We start from the raw sequence: 24,238 nt of genomic DNA, 5'->3' as shown, positions 1-24,238 counted from the left end.
TGTGCGACGCAGAAAGCGTCGGTTTGAAATGAACACTTTCAAAGAAAAAGGGACGAGCTTTTACTTTTTGCTTTTGCGATTTGCCCAGAAAAAAAGTTCCAGGGACCCTTTTAGCGTTGGATAGGAAGCGCAGTCGCTGATTGGCTGAATGGAGCGACGTTGATCCGAGCGATTGGATCTTCAAGATGTGATGTGATATTAGTTGATGTATACAATGTTTATAAAATCAGATAAAAGACATTATTGGACTTTCTCAGGGCAGGAAGATCGTTCAAGTTTTAGATTCTACCAGTAAAAGTTCATGAGGCCGAGTTGACAGGTTGACTACCACGTCTCAGTTACCGCTGAGATGTCAACTCGTTCCGTTACAGATCCGATTACCCAATCTAGAAAGTATACAAAAGACTGAAGCAACCACAAGACACCCTCGGCGACAAGCTTAAATGGGAGATGGAGTACGGATGATGCAACCTTATGCACTGCAGAGAAAAGTTCTAGATTGTGGTGCCGATAATTCGTGTGTGGTATTGCGACAAACCAGGGATCCTTGAAACCCTTGGCTTATACTCTTTGGGACGAATAGTGTCGCAGACAGTCTTAACGACAACAGCCATGATACAGGTCCCGTCGGATGTGCTGAGATATTGGGATGGAAACTTAATACTGGTTCTATAGTTTTGGTATCATGCTCGATTCAACTTTATGCCTTGGCTTGTTTTGCTTAACGATGGTCACATATAGTCTCAGTGTATAAAAGGAGGACAGTTCCTGTTTATTCGACTTAGTTTTAGTAGATATCATCGCACTTTGTTTGTATCTCTTCAATTCGTTTCAATCCCTGGAGGATCTTTTTACTCGTTAATTATTTATTCATTCTTTTCTTCACTAAGTACCATTTCCAAACCTGTTATTCAAGATGCATTGGCCTACTCTCATCGTCTTCTTCGCCGGATCTGCTCTCGCTGGTACGAACCCATCCTGAACGAAACTACCATCATCACACTAACTCGTTGACTTAGCGCCTCACTTGGCCAAGAGACAGAACCCCTGCTTTATCGTTGGCTCCGAAGCCCTGCCGGAAGAGGTCTCATCCGGGGCCGCAGGTCTGGCCTCTGCTGTCACCTGCGACACTTCCCGAACAACCATCGACGGCGTCCCTGACGTGATCTCCAATGGCGTATCCTTTTCCTCCGTCAACTTTGCCGAATCAGGCCAATCCCCTCTGGCCTTCGCTCTCGACAAATTCGCGACTTCATCACCCCTGGCGAATAACGATGTCAACAAGTTCCAGAACGAGTTGAATGTTTACCTTGCTACCGAGGCGGGTATCAGGGCAGCTGGAGGAAACCTTGCCATCAAGGTGCCTAAGTTCTTCCTGCAATTCCAGATTGCTCGAATCCAGCAGGCACAGGGTGCCGTGTCCAACATTCCTGGCATGACCGTCGATCATCAGCTCGAAAAGGTGCTTAAGAATGCAGCCGGAGAAGACAAGGCTCTCCTTGACCAAGTGAACGAATTGGCTGTCAACTTGAACTAAGTGCCAACACAAGCAGTATAATAATACAAATGGTCCTAATTTTTCATCCAACCCAATGTTTGTACAAGTGAATCCCACATAGCCATCGTTATAAAAATACATCCCATCACAACAATTAGAGAGGAGAATGAAATACGCTAGAAAGATCCCCAGAAACACCGCCATTCATCGTGACCCAAGCGCCAAAGAAATGATTTTACGAAGAGCCCCGGAACCAAGGCTGAGGGTCCTGCTCGTGCCTGTCACCGCCAATGGCCTTCCACCAAGTATCGGTACTCCAGCGAATAATGCGCTCAGCCGAGCCCAAAGGAGTAGCAGCGGGACGCACGTCGAGGAAGAAAACAGGCTCGCCGTCGGCCTCAGGCTCGCCAGAGTAGTAGTCGATGATATATCGGATCTCCTTCCTCTGTCCGTTGATCTCTCGTGCAACGTACCAGTCGTGTCGGTCGAATGGGGGTTCGGTGCTGAAAACAAGTTAGTTAAGGAATATTTATGCATACTAGAAATGACGAGAACTTACCCATACTTGGAGGGATAAATCCAGCCCAAGACCTGCATCATATGAGCCTTGGGAGTGAGCTCCTTAGGCCGGCCCTGGAAGCGGACAAGGCTTGGCTCAGTGTCGACGCCATCCCAGTGCTTGTTCAGCTCCTCTTCGACATGACCCTCGCCTCTCTTGCAGATTTGCCAGCCCTTGTAGAGACCTCGCGCAAATCGTTGCTCCCAACCAAGAATTTCCTGCCATGCGCCCTCATTGAGGAAGTTGTGCACCGAAACCATGCCCTCGACGGCAGTGATATCGGTATCAGTATAGCCCTTGCGCAGCAGCGCATTGTACATCTGCTGAGGAGAAGGGTACTCCCAGTTGCCATCACCAGAGCCCTTGGGGATGGTTGACGCATCTCGGCTGGTCGGCAAGGCGAATTCCTGGTTAGGCGCAGGCTTCTGGGAAAGATCGGGGAACATGTAGTTGAGAGGGTTGAGCTGAGAGATCAGAGACTTGGGCTGCTCCTCGTTTCGGGCAGCGTGAGGAACAGGACATCCTGACGTAGGCGGGGGGATTGAGGTGGGCTTAGGTTTAGCAGCGGGATTCAAGGCATCGGCCGACTTTTGGTGCATAGGGCAACCAGGCTGGAGAATGGTTAGTATATCAACAAAAAAATTGAAGAATGTGAGCGTACTGGAGGAGCCTTGTTGGTAGTTGCTGGATGACCAGCAGGAACCGCAATGGCGGGAGCTGCATCTGCCCAAAACCAACCCATTGCTGATAGTTATTGAACAAAGTTGTATTATTCGATCAAAGGACTGGAGAGATAAAAGGTATTGGCCTCGAAAGCGCAATATTTGGGAGAATCGAAAATGTTGGTTGGCGATGATGACAAGATCAAAGAATTGGAGAATGGGGAAATGGATGAGCAAGAAATTCCCAGAAATGGATGCTTTATCGTGCCTATCAAAAAATTTGAGTCGCAAAAGAGGCAAGACCGGGGCAAACCGCGCCAAGTGCTTCCCACTTTCCTTGCAAGTCCCGACTCCAGCGAGAAATGTTCCTGCCTTTTGTCAGCGCAGCACGTGCCCTTCCCGAGTTGTTCCCGAGAAAGAATTAAAATCTTATTAGATTAATCGATAAGCCGATCGATAATGAATGCGTGCTTTATACGTCACTTTTGGCAGTGACCAGCTCGACGTCACTAACACTATTCGTTAGCTCGTACCAGGGGATGGCGGGCATCCCTGTAACCAAGTCGTTGCATCATTAATGTTAGCACATGCAAAAGTATTTGTCGCTCTTTAATACTTTGAAACTACTTTCTTCTCAATCCTCGAATGCGATCTTCTTCAACCTTCTCTCGAACATGAGAGCGTTCGCGTCTATTCAATTCTTCAACAAGACACTTCCTCTGTCGCGATGAGAGCTGGCCCTTTCATAGGCCGCTTTTTCGTGCATCCGGGCCTCCGAACATGTCCGAATGTCAGGCCAAACATCTCGATCCTTAGCCGTCGATTCGCTTCCCAAAGCTCACGCCACCCTCGATTTACAAAATGGTCTACACCTACCTCGAAAAGAATAGCCTTGCATGCATCTGGCGGTGCTGTGGCACTAGGAACAGCGGCTTTTGTCGAATTATCGCAACAGGAAAACGGCAATGATCAAGAAACCGGAGAAAAGCGAATGCTCGAAGCGTCGCGAGCTGAAGTGCGAAAGGGCGTTCGAGCCGAGTCGCGGGGCCTTACACGAGTGGGAGAGCGTATCAAATACTTGATTGATCTTCTGATCATCGAACCTGTCTGCACTGGATTCCGTTTTCTGCAGCTTGTCGTCATCTTCGTACCCGTCATCATCACGATCCCTGCTATTTACTTTGGAAGTCGACGTTCCGATAGAGATAATGAGCGATCAGGGACGCTCTGGTGGTATGGCTTTCTGGTCAATGAGATGGAACTAGCTGGCCCAGCCTTTATCAAACTTGGGCAATGGGCTGCTTCACGAACCGATATCTTCCCCACGGAGATGTGTGAGATCATGTCAAAACTTCACTCGAATGCGCCAGCTCATTCGCTCCATGCTACGCGCGTGACCGTTGAAGCTGCATTTGGTGGCCTCCCATTTGAGGAGATCTTCGAAGAGTTCCACGAGAAACCTCTTGGCGTTGGCGCCATTGCGCAGGTTTACAAGGCCAAATTGAAGCCTGGTTTGGCTAAACCCGAGGAAGCCGACCTACACGATTCGTATCCTTTAGCCCAAAACGTGAAGCGCAACGTTGACACAGTCCTAAAGAGCTCACCACAAAGGATACCGTCGTCATACGTTGCAATCAAGGTGCTACATCCCCGTGTAGAGAGGACAGTCAGAAGAGACCTTCGCATCATGGGCTTCTTTGCCTCGCTCCTCAACCTTATCCCAACTATCGAGTGGCTTTCATTACCGGACGAGGTAACTCAGTTTGGAGAGATGATGAAGCTGCAGCTTGATCTCCGTATAGAGGCCGCAAACCTGGCGACTTTCCGAAAGAATTTTAAAGATCGGTCCACTGCTTGGTTCCCATATCCTTACACAGAGTACACAACTCGTAACGTTCTGATCGAGGAGTACGCTCAGGGTATCCCTTTGGCAGACTTTATGGAGAATGGCGGTGGCGTCTTCCAACATGATATCGCCGATGAGGGTCTCGACGCTTTTCTTCGCATGTTGCTGCTTGACAACTTTGTTCACGCGGATTTGCATCCTGGCAATATCATGGTGCGATTTTACCAATCAGCTCATCCAGACCTACGCCTACGAAAGGCAATGACCAAGGCCCATCCTGACGAGGCAGAGGATGTCACCGAGCAAGTGCTCGAGCGACTTCGACCATACCGACATCGCAAGGATACAAAAGCATGGCAGGATGAGCTGACCAAAATTGATGCCGAGGGATTTCGTCCTCAGCTTATTTTTATCGACACAGGACTAGTGACCGAGCTCAATGCCGTGAATCGCGAAAACTTCCTCGACCTTTTCCGCGCTGTTGCTGAGTTTGACGGTTACAAGGCTGGTCATCTCATGTGCGAGCGCTGTCGCCAACCAGATGCCGTGCTGGACAAGGAAGTATTTGCCCTCAAGATGCAACATCTCGTCCTCAGTGTTAAGAGTCGTACTTTGGCCCTCGGTAACGTCAAGATTGGCGACATTTTGCAAGAAGTACTCAGCATGGTTCGAAACCACCATGTCCGCCTCGAAGGCGACTTTGTCAACGTGGTCATCAGCATCCTCCTTCTTGAGGGCATTGGTCGCAGCTTGAATCCTGACGTCGATTTACTCAGCAGTTCGCTACCAATTCTGCGACAACTTAGCGCTCAGAGTGGAACAAGTATGGCCAAGCACGGAGACTTTTCCATGTTGGTGGTATGGCTGGGATTGGAAGCCAGACGTTTTATGCAGGCCAGTATTGAAGATGTAAGTTCTGGGAGTACCCCTCCGTCCCTTGCATATACTAATATCAACCAGGTCGAGCGATGTGTCAAGTACGATCAGCTCTCTCCGAATATATAATGTGTAGAACTCTGTATCAGATGAAAATACCTAGAGCTCACAGCATCACTGGCGTACTTTGGATTTTACAAGAGGCGTGCCTCGGAGTTAAAGAGACATTTAGACGTACAAATCCACTTACACTATACATAGGCTCAACTCATTTGAAATTATCAAGAGCAATTTTTTTTGAATATTATCATTGTCGAGCATGTTTAGATTAAATGCCGCTTAAAAGCGACGTCTTCAACTCAAGCCTTTCTATACCTATGTGCTGGTCGCGCACTTTAATATTTCCTTGATGACACCATGCGCCCCTTTCCCTTAAGTTACAAAGATGTATCCGTATCCGTACCCATACACACAGACTTCTAATCTGTGCTTGCGCTCAGTTCCGTGGACTTCTCCCACAGGTTCCTGAGCAGGGCAGTCGTCCCATCTTCTTCTTCGCCGCCGACAAGGCTTGATCCGCTTAGCCGATCCGTTAACCTACCATCGTCGTCGTTGCCGTCGTAGCTCGACCCTGCGCCATTGGTGCGAACCGAGGTAGCGCGCTTAGGTGTGCCGGGCCGTCGAGCATCGGGCATGCTAACGTTGCGAGTGTGCTGGCGCATCACGAGATCCCCGGTGCGCTTGCCGTTCGTAGAGGTCGAGTAAGGCCGTGGAATGCGCAATGACTTTTCCATACCGGGGAGATGGTTGAGGCGTTCGAGTGAGCGTGAGACTGGGTTTTGATACCGTCGAACGACAAGATATTCCATGCCGGTGCGTTCCAAGAGCTTACCGACACGAGGATCTCGACTGTTACCGCCATCATACCCAGGACCACCAACACCAATGAGTGGCGTATGGCCAACTACACCCCCAACACCACCGACTGCTTGCCCAGGTTCAATTACGGAGCTGGCTCGCTGCAAGTTAAGCTTCTGCTGTGTCCGTGATGTCTGGGCAGTGGGTGGCGCGGTGCGCCGTGCTGTCTTGGGCGCCAAAGCGCTATCGTCAACTTCTTGTCTTGGCGCGCTGGTAGGTGGCTCTCGACGCTCTTCGAGATCGCCTTTCAAGCTGGTTATGGAGCGTGCCTTGTGAGGAGTTTCATCATATCGGGGAAAGTCCCCTCGACGTGGTCGGTAAAAAGACCCATCGCTAGTCAATCCTGAACCAACAGCTTCGACGAACCGGGATGTCAACTCGTCAGTATTACTTCCCGCAAGAGTACCCGACCCAGGGGTTTCGGCAGATGCTGGAGCAAAGTGCCGAGGGGATATCTGCGCTAGGTCGGCGGTCATCTGTGGCGGAGCTCCGTGAGACGGAGTGCGCTTGAGAATGCGGGAAGTGAGATACTCCTTGTGATGCGCTGTTTCTCTTTCTGGACTGGTTGAGTTTGGCTGCTCTGGTTCTTCTTCTACTTCTTCTTCTTCTTCCTCTTCCTCCTCCTCCTGTTCGGCCTGCTTGAAGGCTGCTGTATCGTTGGGGGTTACGGGTCTCGAGCGGTCGTCAGGGTGGACAGAGTGGTTGCTGCTATTGAGAGACCCCTTGCGGGAGAGGTAGGGCGAATTGGAACCACTGGCATCAACCCATTCGTCCTCCTCGTTGCCCAAATCAAAATGCACCTGCGACTTGCCGCCAGAGGTTTGAGGCTGGTAGACAATTGTGGTGCTGGAGGCGCGCTTGAGTTCTGCAGATCGGGTTCGCTTGCCAATTTCCGTATGCGAGCGATTGCGCTTGAGTTTGGAGTGCGAGGGACTCTTAACGATTTTTGGTTGCGGAGAATTCTTGATCAATTTCGTTTGTGACGCGCTTTTAACAAGATTGCCCGAGGAAGAGTCGCGCGAAGATAGTTTGGCGTCGCTGGCAGCTCGGCGATGCGAATTGGATGCAAGCGCTGCAGCGTTTCTTTGGAGAAGTTGTTGCTGTTCAACCTGATCGGGAGTATCTGTGTGACGACGGCTGAGCTTTGGCTGTTTGGGGGCAGTTTTGGAACCAGGGCCTCGGGCGTGATGCAGGTGACCGACTGTGTGCTGTCGCTGGTGATGACGCACAGGTCGGCGATGTTGCTGATGCTGGTTTTGGCTGTGAACACCGCTGCTCTCGCTGTGCGAATCACTCTCCTGATGGTTGAGCGGAGGTCGTTTTGATTGGCCGCCCGTGGACGATGCGCTGTCCGCATCTTTGGTGTGAGGCATGGCTGCCTGTACCTGTCGTATTGGGACGTGGAGGGGGGTGGTATGGGAGGTATAATACAGCTTGTAAAGGTTGCGCACAATTTTCTGTCGGTAACGAATTGATCAAGAGCGATTCGAGGAGTGAGAAATCGGAAGTTTCGCGACCGTGGCTCTTTTTCCCCCTTTGTTTGATGATTATTTTTTTGCGATTACAGTGTCAAGTTATGTTCCTCCTGGCCGGACCGACGATCCGAGCATATGCTATCATGAGCACTGGGGGGAAGAAGGGCGAATCGCGAACCGCGTACGAGGCTGAAAAGAAGAAAGGTGATTGTAAGAAATTAATTAAGACCAAGTCAAGTCGAGTCGAGTCGAGTCGTGTCGTGTCGTGAGGAGATATGCAGCCGTCGGATCGCGAATGGGTGGTAGTTCCGTTCCTGTAACCGAATATGGAGCTCCCTTTAAGTGTAGGTAGGGCTCCTCTCCCTTGAGTGATGTCAATGTTGACGGATCGGCCAAGTGAAGAATTGGTGAGGTCAGGCGTGGTGGATAGGTGGAGTTTATCTCTGACGATCACTCTGGAGACTTGAATATGAATCTGGGGATAGATAATATGATGTGAGATATGATGAATGAGAAACGAAAGGGAGGAGAGAAAATGCGTTTGAACGCAAAGAGGGAGAAACAACTTTTTTTTGACAACCCTCAAGGTCAGGTCTAGTAGGCGAGCAATTCTAGACCAGACCAACACAGACCAAGTAAAAGGGCAAGGAAAACCCCAGACGAAGCGAAGGGGAACAAACAAATGGCGGAGATTGAAACTAGGAACTGGACTAGTCTTGCCGAGAAGAGAGGAGACCAGACGAGCGATGTACCGGGACCCAGCTTGTAATAGACTTTTTCTCCAAAAGAAACCAAATGAAGTGAAGCCTTTTTGTAATAGAGACGAGCGAGATTCGTTGACCTTGGAGAGGGGTGAAAGTTAAAGTTGTTATGACTCTGACTGACAGCACAGCAGAGCAGCACTAAGACACGGCAGTTTCTATTACAGTGACGATATTCGTTGAAAGAGAAAAAAAGGAGTCAAGTTGAGTTGGAGCTAGTGAACGAGCGAGATAATAACTAGGTAGGCAGCAGTAATAAACAAGGTCCTTGGGATCGTACAGTGACGAGACGAGACTCAGACTAGTAGCGAGTGGACTTGTTGAGAGTGTGATGAGCGTGAGCGAGATCAACCGAAGATAACTACTACCTAGTGCAGGGGATAAACGATAACTTGATCAAGGAACCGCACTCGGAACTTGGGAAAAAAGGGAATCTCCCTCTTCGGCAAGCCGAGCAACAACAAGAGACAACTTACGAAGCCTCGTCTTGTCTGTGGAACTTGTTCACAAGAAGAAAACGAGTCCCCCAATAGAAAACAAGAAAGATGTGAGATTGGCTGAACCCACGAATGCGTCACTCGTAATACATACTTGCATTAGTTAGTTACGAAGCCATGAATCGGGTCTTGCGGAGTTGGGAATTATTCTTAGTTGCATAGTAAATGGGGTTCGTTTGGACCGGTCTGTCATGGCTCTGGGCTTTTTGACTTTTTTTTAACTTTTGGCTTTTGTGTATGAATATCATCCCGGGCCGACTATAGGCGTAGCGGTGGAAGTCGAAGTCGAAGTCGAAGTCGAAGTCAAAGTGTAAATGTGAAATGAAGGTAGGTATTGTTGGTTAACCTCGAGTCATCATCAATCTTGACAATGTTGCCGCGTGTCGTCAGGTTGTGCCAGATAGAAAATTGTAATAATAGTTCCAATCATGTGATTCTATTGCTGCATGCATGCGTCTCGATATAGGTATTCTTTCAACCTCACTCAAAGCTCACATAAATCCCACTGAATCAGAGTCCACCCCATGATAAAACAGTTTCAATGAATAAAAATAGCCATAAATAAAGTTATCATGTTAGTAGAATAAACACAATAAGTTGTAACACTTTTGAGTTGTTCAATACACTTTCACTCGACCTTCCAGAAGCTTTCATGGCAGGGATAAGATAATCTGGGGTGTCTTGCACGTGACCTATAAAGTCAATCTTCATCTCCATTGTCCGTGTTATCAAGTCAGCCATCATATCGCCGTCTTCAACCAATCGCAATACCTACATTAACTTCAGACGTCACTTAATCTATCGCAGAGCGCCCGCAAACGCACCAACCATGTCGTCCATCGCTGAAATCGAAGTGGAAAAGAAGGCCTACCAAGAACAAGTGCGACACCCATCCCCATACCCAACATTAGAACCCGTCATACTGACCAGTTTCTTCCCAGTTCGAGATCGTTCTTGGCCAGCTCCGCGACGACCCCGACAATGTCGAACTCAAAGCATTAAAGGACGAGTTAAACAGTTTCATCGATCTTCTCAGTGAACAGATTGCTGAGCTCAAGCCTGCCCAGGCGTCCAAGCCCGCCCCCAAGCAGCCATCACCACCCCCCGAGCCCGAGAAGTGGTCGCGCGAGAACCACCCCGCCTTTAAGAAAGCAGCTCCGGCCGAGGAAAAGGAACAGGCTGCCCCCGCAAACTACCAGGTCAACGACACTGTCCTAGCCAAGTGGGTTTCTGGCGACAAGGGATTCTACCAAGCGCGCATCACCTCCATCACTGGTTCCTCGACAAATCCCATCTATGTCGTCAAGTTCAAGACCTATGATAACACAGAGACTCTCCAAGCTCGCGATATTCGACCCATTTCCAACAAGCGCAAGGCAGACGGGACACCGACGACTTCAGCGCCCGCGACACCATCTGCTCCTGGGCTGGTCACTTCTGCAGGCGCGACGGTATACCCCGACGCCAAGAAGGAGGCTGACAAGGACGGCGATGTGAAGCCTCCCAAGCCAAAGAAGATCAAGGCCAAGAAGGAACTTGAGAAGAACAAGAATAAGTGGCAAGAGTTCAGCGCAAAGTCCAAAGGTGGCAAGAGCACAAAGAAGGACAGCATGTTCCGCACTCCCGACGGTGTTCATGGTAGAGGTATGCAACTCCCCCGCCTGTTATATGTACGAACGAGATTACTGACTCTTCCTCAGTTGGCTTCACGGGCTCTGGCCAAGCAATGCGCAAAGACCCCACACGAAGCCGTCATATCTATCAAGTGAACGATGAGCTAGACTAATCACAATTCTCTCTTGGCAGGGTACTCGGTTCGATACGCAAAGGGCATGCGAGGGGGGCGTTTGAAGATGTCTGGACCTTTCTCTTTGTTTGGTAACATGCCTTGCGTTTCATCATGGCAGAAGCTAACGATTTATCTTTACGGCGTTTAATCGCATTAATTCCAGTTCTTTCCCAGAGTCTAGTACGTAGGAGCGACGCGGCCTCGAACAGGCCGGCCGAGATCAAATCAAATAGTGGTTTTCGAGCGCATCATGTCTTTCCCCCTCAGATTTGAATGTTTTACTAAGTGAGCTGATAGGGACATTTATTACACATGTCTTTTACATTGTTTGCTTGTGGTGAGTCGACCTAGCCATTACTTGCTGCTCAGCTCGATCTTAGGACAGATGTCCTGCGCTATCTTTAGAAAGGCCGCCGCCCTCTCGCTCTCAGGTTCTGCCACCACTGTTGGCTTTCCCCTGTCCCCGTCATCTCCAATGTTGGGGTGCAGTGGAATATCTCCTAAAAAGTCGATCTGGTGCTCTTGGCATAAATTCTCCACTCTCGCGTTGGAACCGAATATGCTGGTCTCTCCGTGGCAGTGAGGGCATTGGAAAAGAGACATGTTTTGCACCACGCCGAGGATATTGATATCAACTGTTTTGAACATGTTGATACCCTTGACGGCGTCTTTGGTGGCTAGGGTATGGGGCGTAGTTACGATGACAGAGCCTATTTCTGGTTAGCAAGAGTGATTTGCTGCATGTTGTAGGCACCTACCATCTAGAATGACCTGCTGCGTGATGGTCAGCTGTGTATCTCCTGTTCCTGGTGGCAGATCGAGGATGAGAATGTCAAGGCCACCCCATTCAACTGCATGAAGCAGTTGTTGGATAGCCTTCATAACCATGGGGCCTCTCCATACAACTGGTGCATTCTCGCCGACAAGATAGCCCATCGACATTGTCTTGACTCCATAGTTTGTAAGAGGCACCAACTGGTTATCTAGAACATGTTAGCAATTGGTGGGAGTTACATGCTCCCATCACTGACTATTTGATAACCTTGGTTCTCCTGAGAGGTCAAACAAGGTCGGGACCGATGGGCCAAAGATATCAGTATCTAGGATACCAGCACGGAAGCCTAGGCGGGCAAAGGCCAGTGACAGGTTTGCTATGTCGATTTAGAATCGCTCCAATGTTATGATATGGTATCGTCAAATACCTGCAACGGTGCTTTTGCCTACGCCACCCTTTGCAGACGACACAGCAATGACCTTTTCAACGCCTGTGATCTTGCGACGCACTGGACGTTTGCCCCAAGTTGGAGGCGTTCCAGATCTAGGGAGGCCCTGGTATTTGGTATATGAGATTCAAGCTCTATGAGAATGATCATATGAGAGATCACTCACCAGCGGGTTCTCATGTTGGAGAGCCCGGAAGCTCTGAAAGAGACGAGCTGTAGTTGCTCGCATATTGGAAGCAATAATGGCAACTATAGTCCAGAGTATCAAGAATATATGGCTAGAGTCCCTCAATTACAAGATGCATAGGTCTAAGATTGTTAATAATGCCTAAGTAAGAGAAATATCAGATTATCTACCTGTGCCAGAGATGCTTGAGACTGACCAAATAAGGTGTCATGGAATGTATGCACGATGAATGGACTCTATGAGCTAGCGGACCCTACAGGGCATCGTCCACTAATGTCGAGCTGCGACAGTTCTGCCAGCATCCACCGCCTAAAAGTTCAAGGCCGAATCTCAGAAATTTCCAACGTGGGGGCTGTCACTGTTAGTGGAAGATCTTCCCTTGCAAGATTCTACAAGAAAAAGTCAAATAACCAATTCACAATGGTTAAAGCAAAGGGCCGCGCGAAGGACTTTCAGGATCCTGATGAGCCTATCACCAAGGGTATGTCGTAACTAACGTTTTATCTATGTTCGCATGTTTCCTAACTCTCTCAAGATTACGATCCCGAGGCCGACGTCGATGTGAGCGAGCATGGCAGCGGAAGCGAAGACAGCGAGGACGAGAATGCGGGAACAGAGCACTATGTCTCTGTCGGAAAGAGCAAGTTGAGGAAGTCAGAGGGCTTGTCGCTTGGTCCCCAGTACCGTGGTTCGCGCGTCTCGCGAGATGCCCTTGAAGAAGAGAGCGCATCCGAGGAGGAGGACGAAGAGGAATCGGGTGACGAAGAATTCGATGACCCAGAGACCGCAGATCTTGAGTGCGACGCAGCTGAGGCCAACGACTCGGAAATCTCTAGCGACAATGCCCTTGGCGAGAGTGATGAGGAGCGCTTCAAGGACTATACTTTCCGCGCAAGCTCCAAGCCCAACAAGCCTCTTTCGAAGAGAGCCAAGGCTGCCGACTACATGTCCTCTTCTGATAATGAGGGCGCAGAGCTCGGCGGTTCCGACTCAGAGGATGAAGAAATGGGCGATGGCCTGGACGCCCTTGTCGATGGCGAGGGAGATTCTGATGATGAGTCGGAGGAGAATGACGACGACGAAGAGGGCTCCGGCGAGGACGAAGAGGATGATGATGAAGATGGCAGTGAAAGCGATGAGGAAGACTCGAAGGCCAAGGCTCAAAACGCAAAGCCCATGATGGCAGCTCTGTCCACCCAACCCGACGTTGACAAGGGTCTGGCAATTCGCCAGCAGCGCAAGGCCTACGACGGACTCTTAAACATGCGAATCCGTCTTCAAAAGGCTCTCATCGCCGCCAACACCTTCGAAGCCCTCGATTCCAACCCCGAGCCCGAATCAGAGCCCTACGAGGCCGCGGAAGAAGCTGCTATCAAGCTCCTCAACACCATCAGCAGCCTCAAGGACAACTTTGGCCCGTCCCACGCTGGCGAGAAGCGCAAGCGCGAGCTGGACGTATCCATGACTACGAGCGAGATCTGGGAACAGATGCAGGCTGAGGAGGAACGAGCTATCAAGTCTAGAGAGGATCGTCTGGAGAAGTGGTCCCGCAAGGTGCAATCCGTCAACGTCACAGGACCCAAGGGCCTTGAGGGACGAAACAAGACGCTCATCAGCGCGCTCAAGGATCAACTTATCGACCCCGACAACCGCCTCGCCAAGCGCTCTCGCGTCCCTCGCTCATGCGCCCCCGCGCAAGCTGCAAAGGGTGTTTCAGAGGACAGCGATATCTACGACGACGCCGACTTCTACCAGGTTCTTCTCAAGGAGCTTGTCGATCAGCGAACAGTGGAGGGCTCATCGGGAGCCGGTGCCGGCGACGCCGTGCCAACAGTGGTCCTCACAGCAGCCAAGGATGTCAAGAACCGCAAGAACGTCGACCGCAAGGCAAGCAAGGGCCGCAAGATGCGCTTCACAGTCCACGAGAAGATGCAGAACTTTATGGCACCCGAGGACCGACGCGCGTGGGAGCAGGGTGCTATTGACCGTTTCTTCGGCACGCTGTTCGGTCGCAAGATGCAGCTCAACGAGGACGAGAGCGACGACGATATGGATGTCGATGTTGAAGAGGCGGGACTCAGACTGTTCAGAAACTAAAAAAGGGATTTTAAAAGGTTTTAATCGTAGATCAAACATCACATATAGATATATTCATTCAAGTACTGCCAAATAACCAGGTTCCAAGAAACATAGTCAACAAAACAACGTGAACTCCCAAATGCACCACAGGTCCTCCTAGCGTTTTCGTCGTTGAAGCTCCCTCCTCCTTTGTATAACCGCTCATGCGCATATAAGCGCGATAGCAAGGCCAGATATGCCAAAACGCAAAAGTGAGAGCGACGTGTTGCGCGACATGGTCAAAAGGTCGACGGAGAAAGATAAGAGCGATGAGATTTGTGGTGAGAATACAGCCGCCAAAGGATTGGACGATGAGAGCTGCGGATGGAGGAAGTGGTTGTAGTTGAGTTGATGGTTTGAGGATAAAGGTGAGAGCGGCGGGGGTTTCGATGAGGGCGTGAGCGAGGAAGGGGGCTGTTGCTGCAGATACCATGGTGGAACCTGATGAGGATGTTTAGGTACTGGAAATGGATTGTGTTGGTGTTGATATCTTAGATTATGCAAAGTTCGAGATGATCGGTCGTGGTGTTTGAGAATTGGGAGACTTAGTAAGCCTTCGCTTACCCACCGACGACGGATTGAGTGAGCGTCCAGATAATAGATAATTTGAGATATTGAGTTGATGGCTTCTCTAACTCCAATTCTTATTTAAATTATGTTTTGTGAAACTCTGTGTACGATGTGACTGTTCTTGCAGAGCTATCGCCACGAGGTGTCTGCCAGCCAACGCTGCTGCAAAAAGCCGACAATGGGTGCAATGTAGTCATTTGTTACTATTATGATATATCCGTTGCTAGATCCTCCACCTGGCCTAATAATGTTGGAAATGCACCAGGGCCAATTGAGTAAAAAGGGTATTATGTTCAAATATCAAAATCATCTAGCTTTTTCCAATTGTAACGCTAATACATCTCCTTAAATTGCGGAAAGACAGTGCCGTCGATTCCAAACATGCTATTCGGTTGCTCAGATACTTCATTGTTCGGGCCTTGCCCATCGTTCTCGTTGTATTGAAAGCCATTCAAACCCACATATCCTTCAAACATGCGAGACATCTCGGCCTGGATACGGGATCCATTCTGAGCCAACGGGTCTGGCGTCGCCGTTGATGATTGTTGGCCTGGTACTGAAGGTTTGCGGAAGGTTTGTTGTTGATCCATGTGGCCTCGTGCAAGTCCAATCATTCCTAACGCAGCTGTTGACTGCGGATCGTCGTCGGGGTTCAGTCCGAACCGGGGTGCTACATCTTTGAGCGATCGAATAGTCCGCCACAGTCGCTGTGAGGCCCAACTCTTGGCGGATAAGTCCTTGACTAGCTCTAAGGCCATGTAGAACTCCTCGCGACAATTGGCACTGAATCGTACCGGCGCGTGAACGGAAGCAAGGAAAACGACGGCGATGGCTGATGTAAGGAACTGATGGTAGAAGACCTGTACACGCCTGTATAGGTTCGTTGTGTTATTAAGATGACTGAGATAACGGATAGTGTCCTTGGCAATATCGACAACACGCTCTGACTGTGCAGGGTGTGCCACGATGCTTGTGGCACTATGTAGGACAGGCGTATAAAGCCAGATTCGCATCTAACGATTGTAAGTTTTGTGTTCAAAGATTTGTACAGTATACTCACTTGATTCAGGCGCAGATATGTCCAGATTCGCAATCGTTGGAGGTTATATGATGGCGTTGACGTAATGTGCTTCTCTTTGTCCCAGTTGCGAACTTTGACCTCTTCGGGGATCTGTTCATACCACTGCAGTAGCTCTTGATCGACGCCTTCTAGCTCTTCGGACCGCATATCGCGCGCAAGGATCGGACCGAAATGAGCGACCTGTCGCCACACCTTGGCGCCTATACGGGAATAGGTGATCATGGCCACAAGATATGGATATTCCTCCTGCAGTCCTATTAGCCAACTTGCCACACGTGTCATAAATCCGATACTTACAGGGAACGGAAGCAGTGAATCGATCTCCTCATCTTGAACGACGAAAGGAAGTCCAGTTGCAAAAGCCCACCTTCGGTCGAGAACATAGGCTGACCAAAAGCTAACCAAAGCGTTCTTCCTCTCCTCTTCATCTTGAATCCTCATCAGGCCTGTTCTCTGATGAATGCCAAGCTCCAAGCATAATCTGGCAACATGGCCCATAACACGCCATGCCAGAACTTCGTCGTTGGACAAGAATCGGTAGCCAGCAACAAGTGCCAGTATTGGTATGGTCCCAACATCCGCGGCTTCAGCCATGAGCTTTCGATTGAGTACTGTGTCCATGCTCTCGAACAAGCGGATCGCCTTGTCGCTATGCCCATGTTCTTCAACTACTAGTGCACAGCACATGATTATTTTGAGTTGTAGGGTCTTGTCGTCGTTGATGAGTTCTCTGGGGTTTTGATGCCGAACAGATTCAAGATAAGTTGACATGCTCTTGGCGTGAGATATAACACTTTGAATGTTTAGCACCGGATACATAATGCCTATTTCTTCCTCGTGCAGACGGCAGAGACGAACCATCTCGTCCTTGTCAAAATCGTGGAGGGGATCCATTGGGCGCATGGACATGGCACCCGGCCCTTCGTTCATATGCTGGTCGTCATCGGAGATGCCTTTGTAACCCATGTTGTTGATGGTGTTGTTGGCAACGTCCAAGCTAAAAGCCATGCTTGTAGGGCCACGGAAAGACCCATACTTTGAACCATCATGACGGTTATATGAAGCGGAACTATGAGAAGGTGAAGCGGCAATTGTCGATGCGCCGTGGCTATGGGCCATTGCTCGGTCGCCGATCGAAGGGAAACGACCAGGCTCGGATTGCATGGTCTTGACTGTTTGGTGCAACCAGCCGACTTCTTCCTGCAGCCGAGCAAGCTGTACCGTCACCTGCTTGAATTCGTCTGACTCTTTGAAGTTTCCGGAACAGCAGTTGGGGGCATAAAGGCAGGCCAGATTGAGGTTACCACACCGCTGACAAGGAGTTTCGCCGTTGCACTTTATCTTGCGTCTCTTACATTCATTGCTGTAGTTTGTTAGTCAAAGCCGTTTCCTTGGTGGCGGAGGCTGAGATGCTGTTGTGTTACGAGCCAATGGCATCGATGAGCACACGCAACGAGGGGCTTGTACTGACCATGCTATTGATATATACTACAATAAAGAAGACCACGTGTTAGCCAGATGAACTCGTATCATAGTGGGTTTGGTGAGTTGAGATAGTAATGACAAAGAGAGAACAGGGGGGATATGGGCAGCAGACCCGGCAGCTTGGGTCTGTCCATGTGGTGCAACAAGGAAGGCTGGGTGCTTGACGTTGGGAGGCTCATAATGTTTCGATAGGCGAATGTCATCGAGTCCTGTGCCGATGAACAACGCCCCCATTGTCCGCCTTGGCCCTCGTCTTGACGACTGGAAAGGTCACATCGCACATCACCCCTTCCTTGCCTTGCCTTATCTGATCTCATTTCTCGGATATCGGGGACAGGATATAGACATAACAAATGAAGAGGACTCACTCTGTTTCTTTTACTTCGCGTCTGCTTGCTGGCATTGCCTTGGCCATCGTCTGTTGACTTCCTCTTGTTATTGGAGGCACTCGCACCGTGAGCGGAATTGTCGCCGACAGAGGCGGAACTTGGGCTGGCTTGATTATCGTAAGCAATAGCAGCACCTGCAGACGTTCCGGGGGTTCGGGCAGGAGTTCCACCTCGTCCGGCGCCGGAGCCGGGACCCAGAGACGGGCTTGAGGTTGGATTCAAAACAGGTACTTGGGCAAGGAATCGCAAGTCGCTTGCTTGTGTCTCAATTTGCTCCATGGTGCCGAAATGACCATTCACTATGGCGGAATTGTCGACGAGCGGCGAATGCAAATGCGAATGAGGAGAATGTGAATGTGAAAAGAGTAGCTGTTCGTGCTGCAGGTGGAGATGATGGGCGTGTGTTGTATTTGGGGTCTGGGGATAGGAATAAGCCTGAGTCTGGAAATGAGATTGAGTCTGAGTCTGAGGGTGAGGATGAATGTGAGCGCGAACTGCCAAAGGTGACGCGAATTGACCAAAGTGCCCAGGTGTCGAATCTGGGGCTACAGCGGCTGGGGCTGGAACTTGTCCTCGTACGGCAGGGCCCTGCACACTCCGCTGTGACCTACGCCTGCTATTATGCCAGCGCCAGGTCCCCCAATCGATATTGCCAGGTCCGGGCGTACCAGGGTATTGGCGGCCTAGAGGTGATTCCACGTGACCCGGATAGTTCCCAATGGCAGGAGCGGAATGAACGTTCCTGTTGTGGAAATCGTCGGCTTCAACGACTCGGACTCCTCCTTCATCCACGTCTCCTTCCATCACACCAAAGACAGAATAATAATCCTCGATCTCAGTCTTCATTCAGTGAACCAAGATTGGGACGTTTTCGTGTGTATTTTGAGTTGTTCCACCGGAACAGTGCCGAGCGTCAAATAATGCCGGGAAAGGAAAATTCAGCCGCACCGGACCAAAAAGCCTCCTCTCTTAGACGTTCCGGATCCGCAAGGATTCAGTCAAGTCTCGGAGCCGAACCCAATACAATCCAGTCCAGCAAGTCCAGCGATCGATTATTAAGCTCCTAAACAGTTCTGCGGGTGCCGAAACTCGAGTAACTTTGTTTTGACCGATAATCGACTGACTGGTGGACGAAAAATGTTGAGTTCCAGCTATACCGATGCTGTTATGGTACTCGGGTGGTGGGCATGCATATGCAGATAAGCGTTGACTGAAGATACCTTTGTCCAATGTTCAGTCGATACCGCGAATGCAGATTCGGTTTTCGTATATTCCTTCGATATGTTGTTCGTTTGCGATTCGTCAATGTCGTGGCATAGGATACTCCTGACACATTCACCCAGGGGAACTCGTTCAACTTAAACAACTTCACCAAGGCACTGAGCATTTCGACTATCACCTCTCAAGAGCGCCCACGCCCTGGCTCTCTGCCTTACATGTGGAGCTTCAAGACACCCTCTAGCTTCCCTGGAACGCGGCCCTCCTATCACGCCGCACGCTTAGCTTCACAGTCACAGTCTTGATACTCTCTTGGCGCAGACTCTTCAGCTGTGCGCTGCTGCTTTCCGTAAGGGGCATCCTACCCTAGCTTCCTGACCAAACGTCAACTGTATATAGCGCGGTCTCGAAGCGAGTAGGCCGGTATCGCACGCCACTGAGCATTCGCCCATGCTTGAAAGATACTTGATGCCCACCCCCGCTGTTGCAGTCATCGGGGATTTCGAAGAAGGGGTGAGACTAAATCCTTACCTCGCCAGCTTAAATCCTCAAATGACCGGTTCACATACGGATAGAATCGTGTGTTTCGATAGCGTCGAAAGATCGCCCGCGGAAGCCATGTGTATAAGCTTCGCTTCTCGAACTCAAGCTACAAGCCTCATCCCCATGACTGGGTCGTCAAAACGCCATTCTGCGCGCCGTGCGAGAGAACTTAAACCCACAAAACCACGTTCGTTTCCCATACCTTGAACCCGGCTCGTGTCACTAGATAGTCATGTCACCGTCAACTACTGTATCTGCGGGAAACTTCACCAACTACAGACCATGCTAGTGTGAGTGGGGACCTCGTTGTCAAACCTGCAAGCCACAGGGTGCTTCTCAAGACGAGTTCCTGTTTCGAGACTCTTATGGATGCTTCCCACTCGTCTCTGATTGGGCATACTACCTTGACGTCAGTCGGTGGCTTTTGAGTTGCCTATGAACACATTGGATGAACCGTTTGACTAGTCAGTCCTCATGTTGTTTCTTGGGTCCCATCCCGATAAAGGCATGTTTCAGGGACACAGATGCACTCAGACACATGGTCAGAGAGCCTTAGCGTTGTCGATGCCACGAGGTGGAACGGTTGATCAACTCGCCCACTTTGGCAAATTCAAATTCAAGCTGAGAAGAATATGGGGCAGAGTCCACTTAGATGGTCTCCACAGCTCTCTGGTGATGTAAGTTACACGGCAAGCCCCATATTCTTTTCCATACGTATTACCGGTAATTTGGCATCCTCCGCGGCAGCTAGCCCATTTCAAGGTTGCTTCTCGCGATGTTACCTCGACCTTATGCACTGATCCTGAATCGTCGACATAAACTGTCGAGATGGCACAGGATGAATGTGTCAAAACTGATAGGTTGGGCTAAAGTCGTATTAACAGACGATTAAGCGACAAAGCTCAAAACTGTGCTTGAGGAATATACCCTACTGGCTAGCGTGTCTATTTTATTGCCGAATTTCCCACTAACCTCGGCATCTGAAATGAAGATACAGGTGTGGTCCCTTTGTCAAGGTATTTCAGCCTCGAGAACCACGCGCTCGGGCGATCTTATTATTCACGTCAGAGTGCGGGACTCTCGGTAACTTACTTTTCATGACTCATAACGCTTCCTCATACAGCGGATGCACGTCCAGCTAGGTAGGTCTTTTTGTTAAACGATTCTAGGACAGGACGAAACCAAGACAAGGACGTTCTAGACAATTCAGGGCACGTTTGCTGTCATTCGCGCCCTTCTCTCCACGGGACCCATTTACCCTTCCCCTTACATGCCGACTGACGCTTGTGGTTCTAATCCCGGTCTGCATGTTTTGGTCGTTGGCGTTAAAGTGAGGGCGCCATAAACATGTACTATGTACTATCATGAGTTGCCAAGCGATCTTAAGACACTACCCAACTAATATGCGAACAGACCGCTGGGATCACCAAGACCCTATTGAGCCAATGAACCGCCATTCTTTATCAGCCGGGTCATCCATTCTTTCTGTCAAATCAAACATGGGGTGGTAGGGATGACAGGAAACTAGGTAGTCTGGCCAAGCCAGCAACTTGGGTTGATTCTCTTTCGAAACTTCAACAATGCTAAACCATGGACTGAGGCGCGCTCGGAGATGTCAATCGTGAACTGGCTCACTATATCCGAAAGCGGACCACGCTGAAATTGGTAATATATTCGTCAACAACTGAAACTATTTCTTGGCAACTTCGCGCCCTAAGGGTACGTTGACCTACATGGACAGGTTCTCGAGACTATCATGCCATGTATCCCTTGGATATGGTTATCCATACTGTTCAAAGACTGTATGCAACTCTGACTCAGTTCTTGGCATAGCTGACATGTATCAAGTGGCTTGAGCTGGACCCAGTACAGTGGAGGATCGTATATCTTTTAATAATCGGACGAGTGTACGAAACATCATTATCTCTGCCACTATACTGTTTCGCACAGGTCTAAATACATGGGCCACTAATGCGTTTCATCTATCGAGGCAAGCTATCGCGTTCTTTTACCCCATGCTAATCGAGATCTAGATGGTCTAACGACTCAGTAACAAACCTGGCATACCGATCTTGCAACTCATATGCAGATGAAGAGTTCCGCTCGGCCGGAGACCCGCTGGTATCGGTGCTCCACTCGTCGCCGTCTCCGGCCTCACTTGGCTCCGATTCGGTTTCGGCTGGTGTCTCTGGCGGTGTTTGCAGGCCAGTTACGTTGGTTCTATGAGCCATGTTTCGCTTCATCATACACATCTCGACTGTTATGCCAGGACCGAAAGCACATCCGACAACGTAGTCGCGCACTCGTCCGTCAGGGGCCATAGCATCCATCTCTTTTGAGCGCAGACGATTCATGACACTGAAGATTGTGGCAGAACTCGAGTTTCCGTGATTGATATAAGTGTCGTAACTTGCTCGCATGTGTTCCGGAGTGATGTCCATGACTTTCTCTGCGCCGGACAGGATGGTCGCACCACCAGGGTGCATGGCCCAGTCGAAATCGGCTGCGTTTTGGTAGTCTGAGGGTAATTGCGGTAGAGAGGCTTTGAGATCACTGAAAGCTGGGCCAATTGAGGCAGCAGTGAGCTTGGGCACACGGGGTGTGAGTATGACTTTCCAGCCTGTATCACTGTCAGAATCGTCTCTTGGCCAGTCGGCGTGGTTAAGACTTACCAGCTGGGTGAACGTCAAAGCCCAGATCCTCCTCTGTATCAGGTATAGTCCTGTGATCCCAGCCGAGCAGATCATAGATAGGTTCAGAGGGCTCACCGATACCATTGCTCAACACGGCGGCGCTACCGCAATCTGAGAACAGGCATGCGCCTATCCTCGTCTGCTGCAACTCGTTGATGCTGTCCAGCTCACTGCGCACCAAGGTGGTGCTGACTTCTAGTGCTACACATAGAACGCGCGCGGGCAGTCCCCGTGCTTTATGACCGAGAGCTAGGTTTGCACCTGTTCGAAGAGCGGCCAGTCCTCCACTGCAACCTACACCATGCAACAAGACCTTTTCAACGCCATGTGTTATGCCTAGACCTTTTGCGACAAAGTGATCGAACCCTGGATTTGCGCTGTCGGTACATGTTGTAGCGACTATGTGTGTGATAAATCGGGTATCGACCTTGGCTTCGTCGATAGCCTTACGAGCGGCTCGAATCGCGAGTGGGACACCGTCAGACTGGAATATGCTGTGGAGTTCTGCTATTGACGGGGCTTCTTTCTTGTTCACGGCAGGGTGGTCAGGCGTTCCAACAGATGATCGCGAGTCAATTCCGGTGTATCTGTTGATTGCAAGAACTTTCTGCATACTACCCATGATATGATTAGCAAGCGAGATAGGCTGCCACGGTGTGGAAATTTCGACCTACGAAGGGGTATCAGGATAGAATCTCTCGCCAAGGGTATTGAGACAAGTATAATCTAGCGAATGAGGCGGATACTCGGCGCTGAGGCCAATGATGGAGAGACCCAGCTCTCCAAATGTGCTCGGAGCTGCCATGACTGAAGCTTTGGTAAAGGTTGTGGCGTTTGTATCCCCAACACTTTGTACGGTTGAGACGGTCAGAGTAAATGTAAAGAAAGTGGGTGATTGAGCGTTGCAACGTTGTTTCTAGTAGGACCAGATGAAATAACGAGGTTGAGGAAACCCAATTGGAATGTTCACTCGAGGCTTGACAATGTCGTTGACGTGTCCAATCGTTGATAATGTCTGTTATCTCGTTCGCCTGAGTTTAATCGATGACGCTATCTTGATGACAGAGCTAGGGGGGGGTAGCTGCAGGATGAATGCAGGGGTAAGTAAATGTTGAAGAGGGGAAGAAGAAATATGGGAAGATGTTTATGTGTAGAGTAGTAATGGGTCGAGAAGGAATTGGAACAGGAAAAAGAGGACACGATGTTGATGTGGGAAGGAGGAATTTGTTTATGGTGACAGCAACACCAAAAGGGAACAGCTTTGCTAAGGTAGGCAAAGCATATGTAACAGCACTGTCTCGGGTATTGTTTGGAGGGGTTAACCAAGGGAGGAAGAAGTCCATGCGATGCAGCCTGAGCCAAGATAAAGAACAAACAGACTGATATCAAGCGAGCTTCCTATTCTGTCTTTATCATATGATGGCAGCAAGGTTTTTAACTATTGGTAACTATTTAGTATCTATCTATCTAGTTAGTATCTATACGCGTTCATCCAGGCGCAGTTTAAAAAGTCTACTGAGATAAAATATTTAATTCGCATCGTTCTAAGCGAACGCGAGAAATCCCCCATCTTAGGAATGACTTCTATTAATGAAACAAATGCTGAAACCTCGTTGGCTCGCCCCTGGCTAGTCAATATGTTTTTTGGTGCCCTCCATTGCAACGTCATCCCGCTGATGTGGTGTGGGCTGTCAATCCCACCGACGGGGGAATTTAGATGCCGGTTGAATCTCTTAGCTGTTCTAGATAGATGCTGCTGCTGATCTTGATTGCTGTAAGGGTGTCGTCTTTTGGTGCTGCCGAATACGAGGAGCGAAAACATCAGCTCATATCCCAGACATCAATTGCTA

General features: G+C 49.7%; 10 protein-coding genes across 10 annotated transcripts, besides 3 other annotated features; 4 read left to right on the top strand and 6 right to left on the bottom strand.

Annotated features, from left to right (window-relative positions):
- Positions 1 to 916: 916 nt before the first annotated feature.
- FPSE_09003 (uncharacterized protein) lies at positions 917 to 1,537 on the top strand (the record flags this gene model as incomplete). The annotated part of the gene is made up of 2 exons (XM_009262120.1): positions 917 to 965; positions 1,020 to 1,537. 2 exons carry the CDS (start codon positions 917 to 919, stop codon positions 1,535 to 1,537), a joined length of 567 nt encoding a protein of 188 aa, XP_009260395.1.
- Positions 1,538 to 1,733: 196 nt separating this feature from the next.
- Positions 1,734 to 2,799, bottom strand: FPSE_09002 (uncharacterized protein; the record flags this gene model as incomplete). The annotated part of the gene is made up of 3 exons (XM_009262119.1): positions 1,734 to 2,001; positions 2,058 to 2,668; positions 2,719 to 2,799. The coding sequence occupies 3 exons, from the start codon at positions 2,797 to 2,799 to the stop codon at positions 1,734 to 1,736; spliced, it is 960 nt and encodes a 319-aa protein (XP_009260394.1).
- A 647-nt stretch (positions 2,800 to 3,446) lies between these two features.
- On the top strand, positions 3,447 to 5,570 carry FPSE_09001 (uncharacterized protein; the record flags this gene model as incomplete). The annotated part of the gene is made up of 2 exons (XM_009262118.1): positions 3,447 to 5,474; positions 5,526 to 5,570. 2 exons carry the CDS (start codon positions 3,447 to 3,449, stop codon positions 5,568 to 5,570), a joined length of 2,073 nt encoding a protein of 690 aa, XP_009260393.1.
- A 350-nt stretch (positions 5,571 to 5,920) lies between these two features.
- FPSE_09000 (uncharacterized protein) lies at positions 5,921 to 7,732 on the bottom strand (the record flags this gene model as incomplete). Its single annotated transcript, XM_009262117.1, has 1 exon — positions 5,921 to 7,732. One exon carries the CDS (start codon positions 7,730 to 7,732, stop codon positions 5,921 to 5,923), a length of 1,812 nt encoding a protein of 603 aa, XP_009260392.1.
- Positions 6,944 to 6,985: a microsatellite.
- Positions 7,733 to 8,065: 333 nt separating the features above from the next.
- Positions 8,066 to 8,100: a microsatellite.
- Positions 8,101 to 9,921: 1,821 nt separating this feature from the next.
- Positions 9,922 to 10,878, top strand: FPSE_08999 (uncharacterized protein; the record flags this gene model as incomplete). Its single annotated transcript, XM_009262116.1, has 3 exons — positions 9,922 to 9,972; positions 10,034 to 10,736; positions 10,793 to 10,878. The coding sequence occupies 3 exons, from the start codon at positions 9,922 to 9,924 to the stop codon at positions 10,876 to 10,878; spliced, it is 840 nt and encodes a 279-aa protein (XP_009260391.1).
- A 357-nt stretch (positions 10,879 to 11,235) lies between these two features.
- FPSE_08998 (uncharacterized protein) lies at positions 11,236 to 12,333 on the bottom strand (the record flags this gene model as incomplete). Its single annotated transcript, XM_009262115.1, has 5 exons — positions 11,236 to 11,591; positions 11,640 to 11,864; positions 11,913 to 12,032; positions 12,084 to 12,210; positions 12,271 to 12,333. The coding sequence occupies 5 exons, from the start codon at positions 12,331 to 12,333 to the stop codon at positions 11,236 to 11,238; spliced, it is 891 nt and encodes a 296-aa protein (XP_009260390.1).
- Positions 12,334 to 12,711: 378 nt separating this feature from the next.
- Positions 12,712 to 14,388, top strand: FPSE_08997 (uncharacterized protein; the record flags this gene model as incomplete). Its single annotated transcript, XM_009262114.1, has 2 exons — positions 12,712 to 12,772; positions 12,827 to 14,388. The coding sequence occupies 2 exons, from the start codon at positions 12,712 to 12,714 to the stop codon at positions 14,386 to 14,388; spliced, it is 1,623 nt and encodes a 540-aa protein (XP_009260389.1).
- Positions 13,361 to 13,437: a microsatellite.
- A 58-nt stretch (positions 14,389 to 14,446) lies between the features above and the next one.
- On the bottom strand, positions 14,447 to 14,842 carry FPSE_08996 (uncharacterized protein; the record flags this gene model as incomplete). Its single annotated transcript, XM_009262113.1, has 1 exon — positions 14,447 to 14,842. The coding sequence occupies one exon, from the start codon at positions 14,840 to 14,842 to the stop codon at positions 14,447 to 14,449; it is 396 nt and encodes a 131-aa protein (XP_009260388.1).
- Positions 14,843 to 15,311: 469 nt separating this feature from the next.
- Positions 15,312 to 18,780, bottom strand: FPSE_08995 (uncharacterized protein; the record flags this gene model as incomplete). The annotated part of the gene is made up of 5 exons (XM_009262112.1): positions 15,312 to 15,992; positions 16,040 to 16,306; positions 16,358 to 17,423; positions 17,485 to 17,548; positions 17,928 to 18,780. 5 exons carry the CDS (start codon positions 18,778 to 18,780, stop codon positions 15,312 to 15,314), a joined length of 2,931 nt encoding a protein of 976 aa, XP_009260387.1.
- Positions 18,781 to 21,713: 2,933 nt separating this feature from the next.
- FPSE_08994 (uncharacterized protein) lies at positions 21,714 to 23,193 on the bottom strand (the record flags this gene model as incomplete). The annotated part of the gene is made up of 3 exons (XM_009262111.1): positions 21,714 to 22,315; positions 22,368 to 23,002; positions 23,063 to 23,193. The coding sequence occupies 3 exons, from the start codon at positions 23,191 to 23,193 to the stop codon at positions 21,714 to 21,716; spliced, it is 1,368 nt and encodes a 455-aa protein (XP_009260386.1).
- Between the last annotated feature and the right edge of the window lie 1,045 nt (positions 23,194 to 24,238).

Source organism: Fusarium pseudograminearum, chromosome 2 (assembly GCF_000303195.2).
Source record: "Fusarium pseudograminearum CS3096 chromosome 2, whole genome shotgun sequence".
Classification (NCBI taxonomy): Eukaryota; Fungi; Ascomycota; class Sordariomycetes; order Hypocreales; family Nectriaceae; genus Fusarium; species Fusarium pseudograminearum.
The sequence above is the reverse complement of the archived record's forward strand: the minus strand, read 5'-3'. Positions and strand labels throughout refer to the sequence as shown.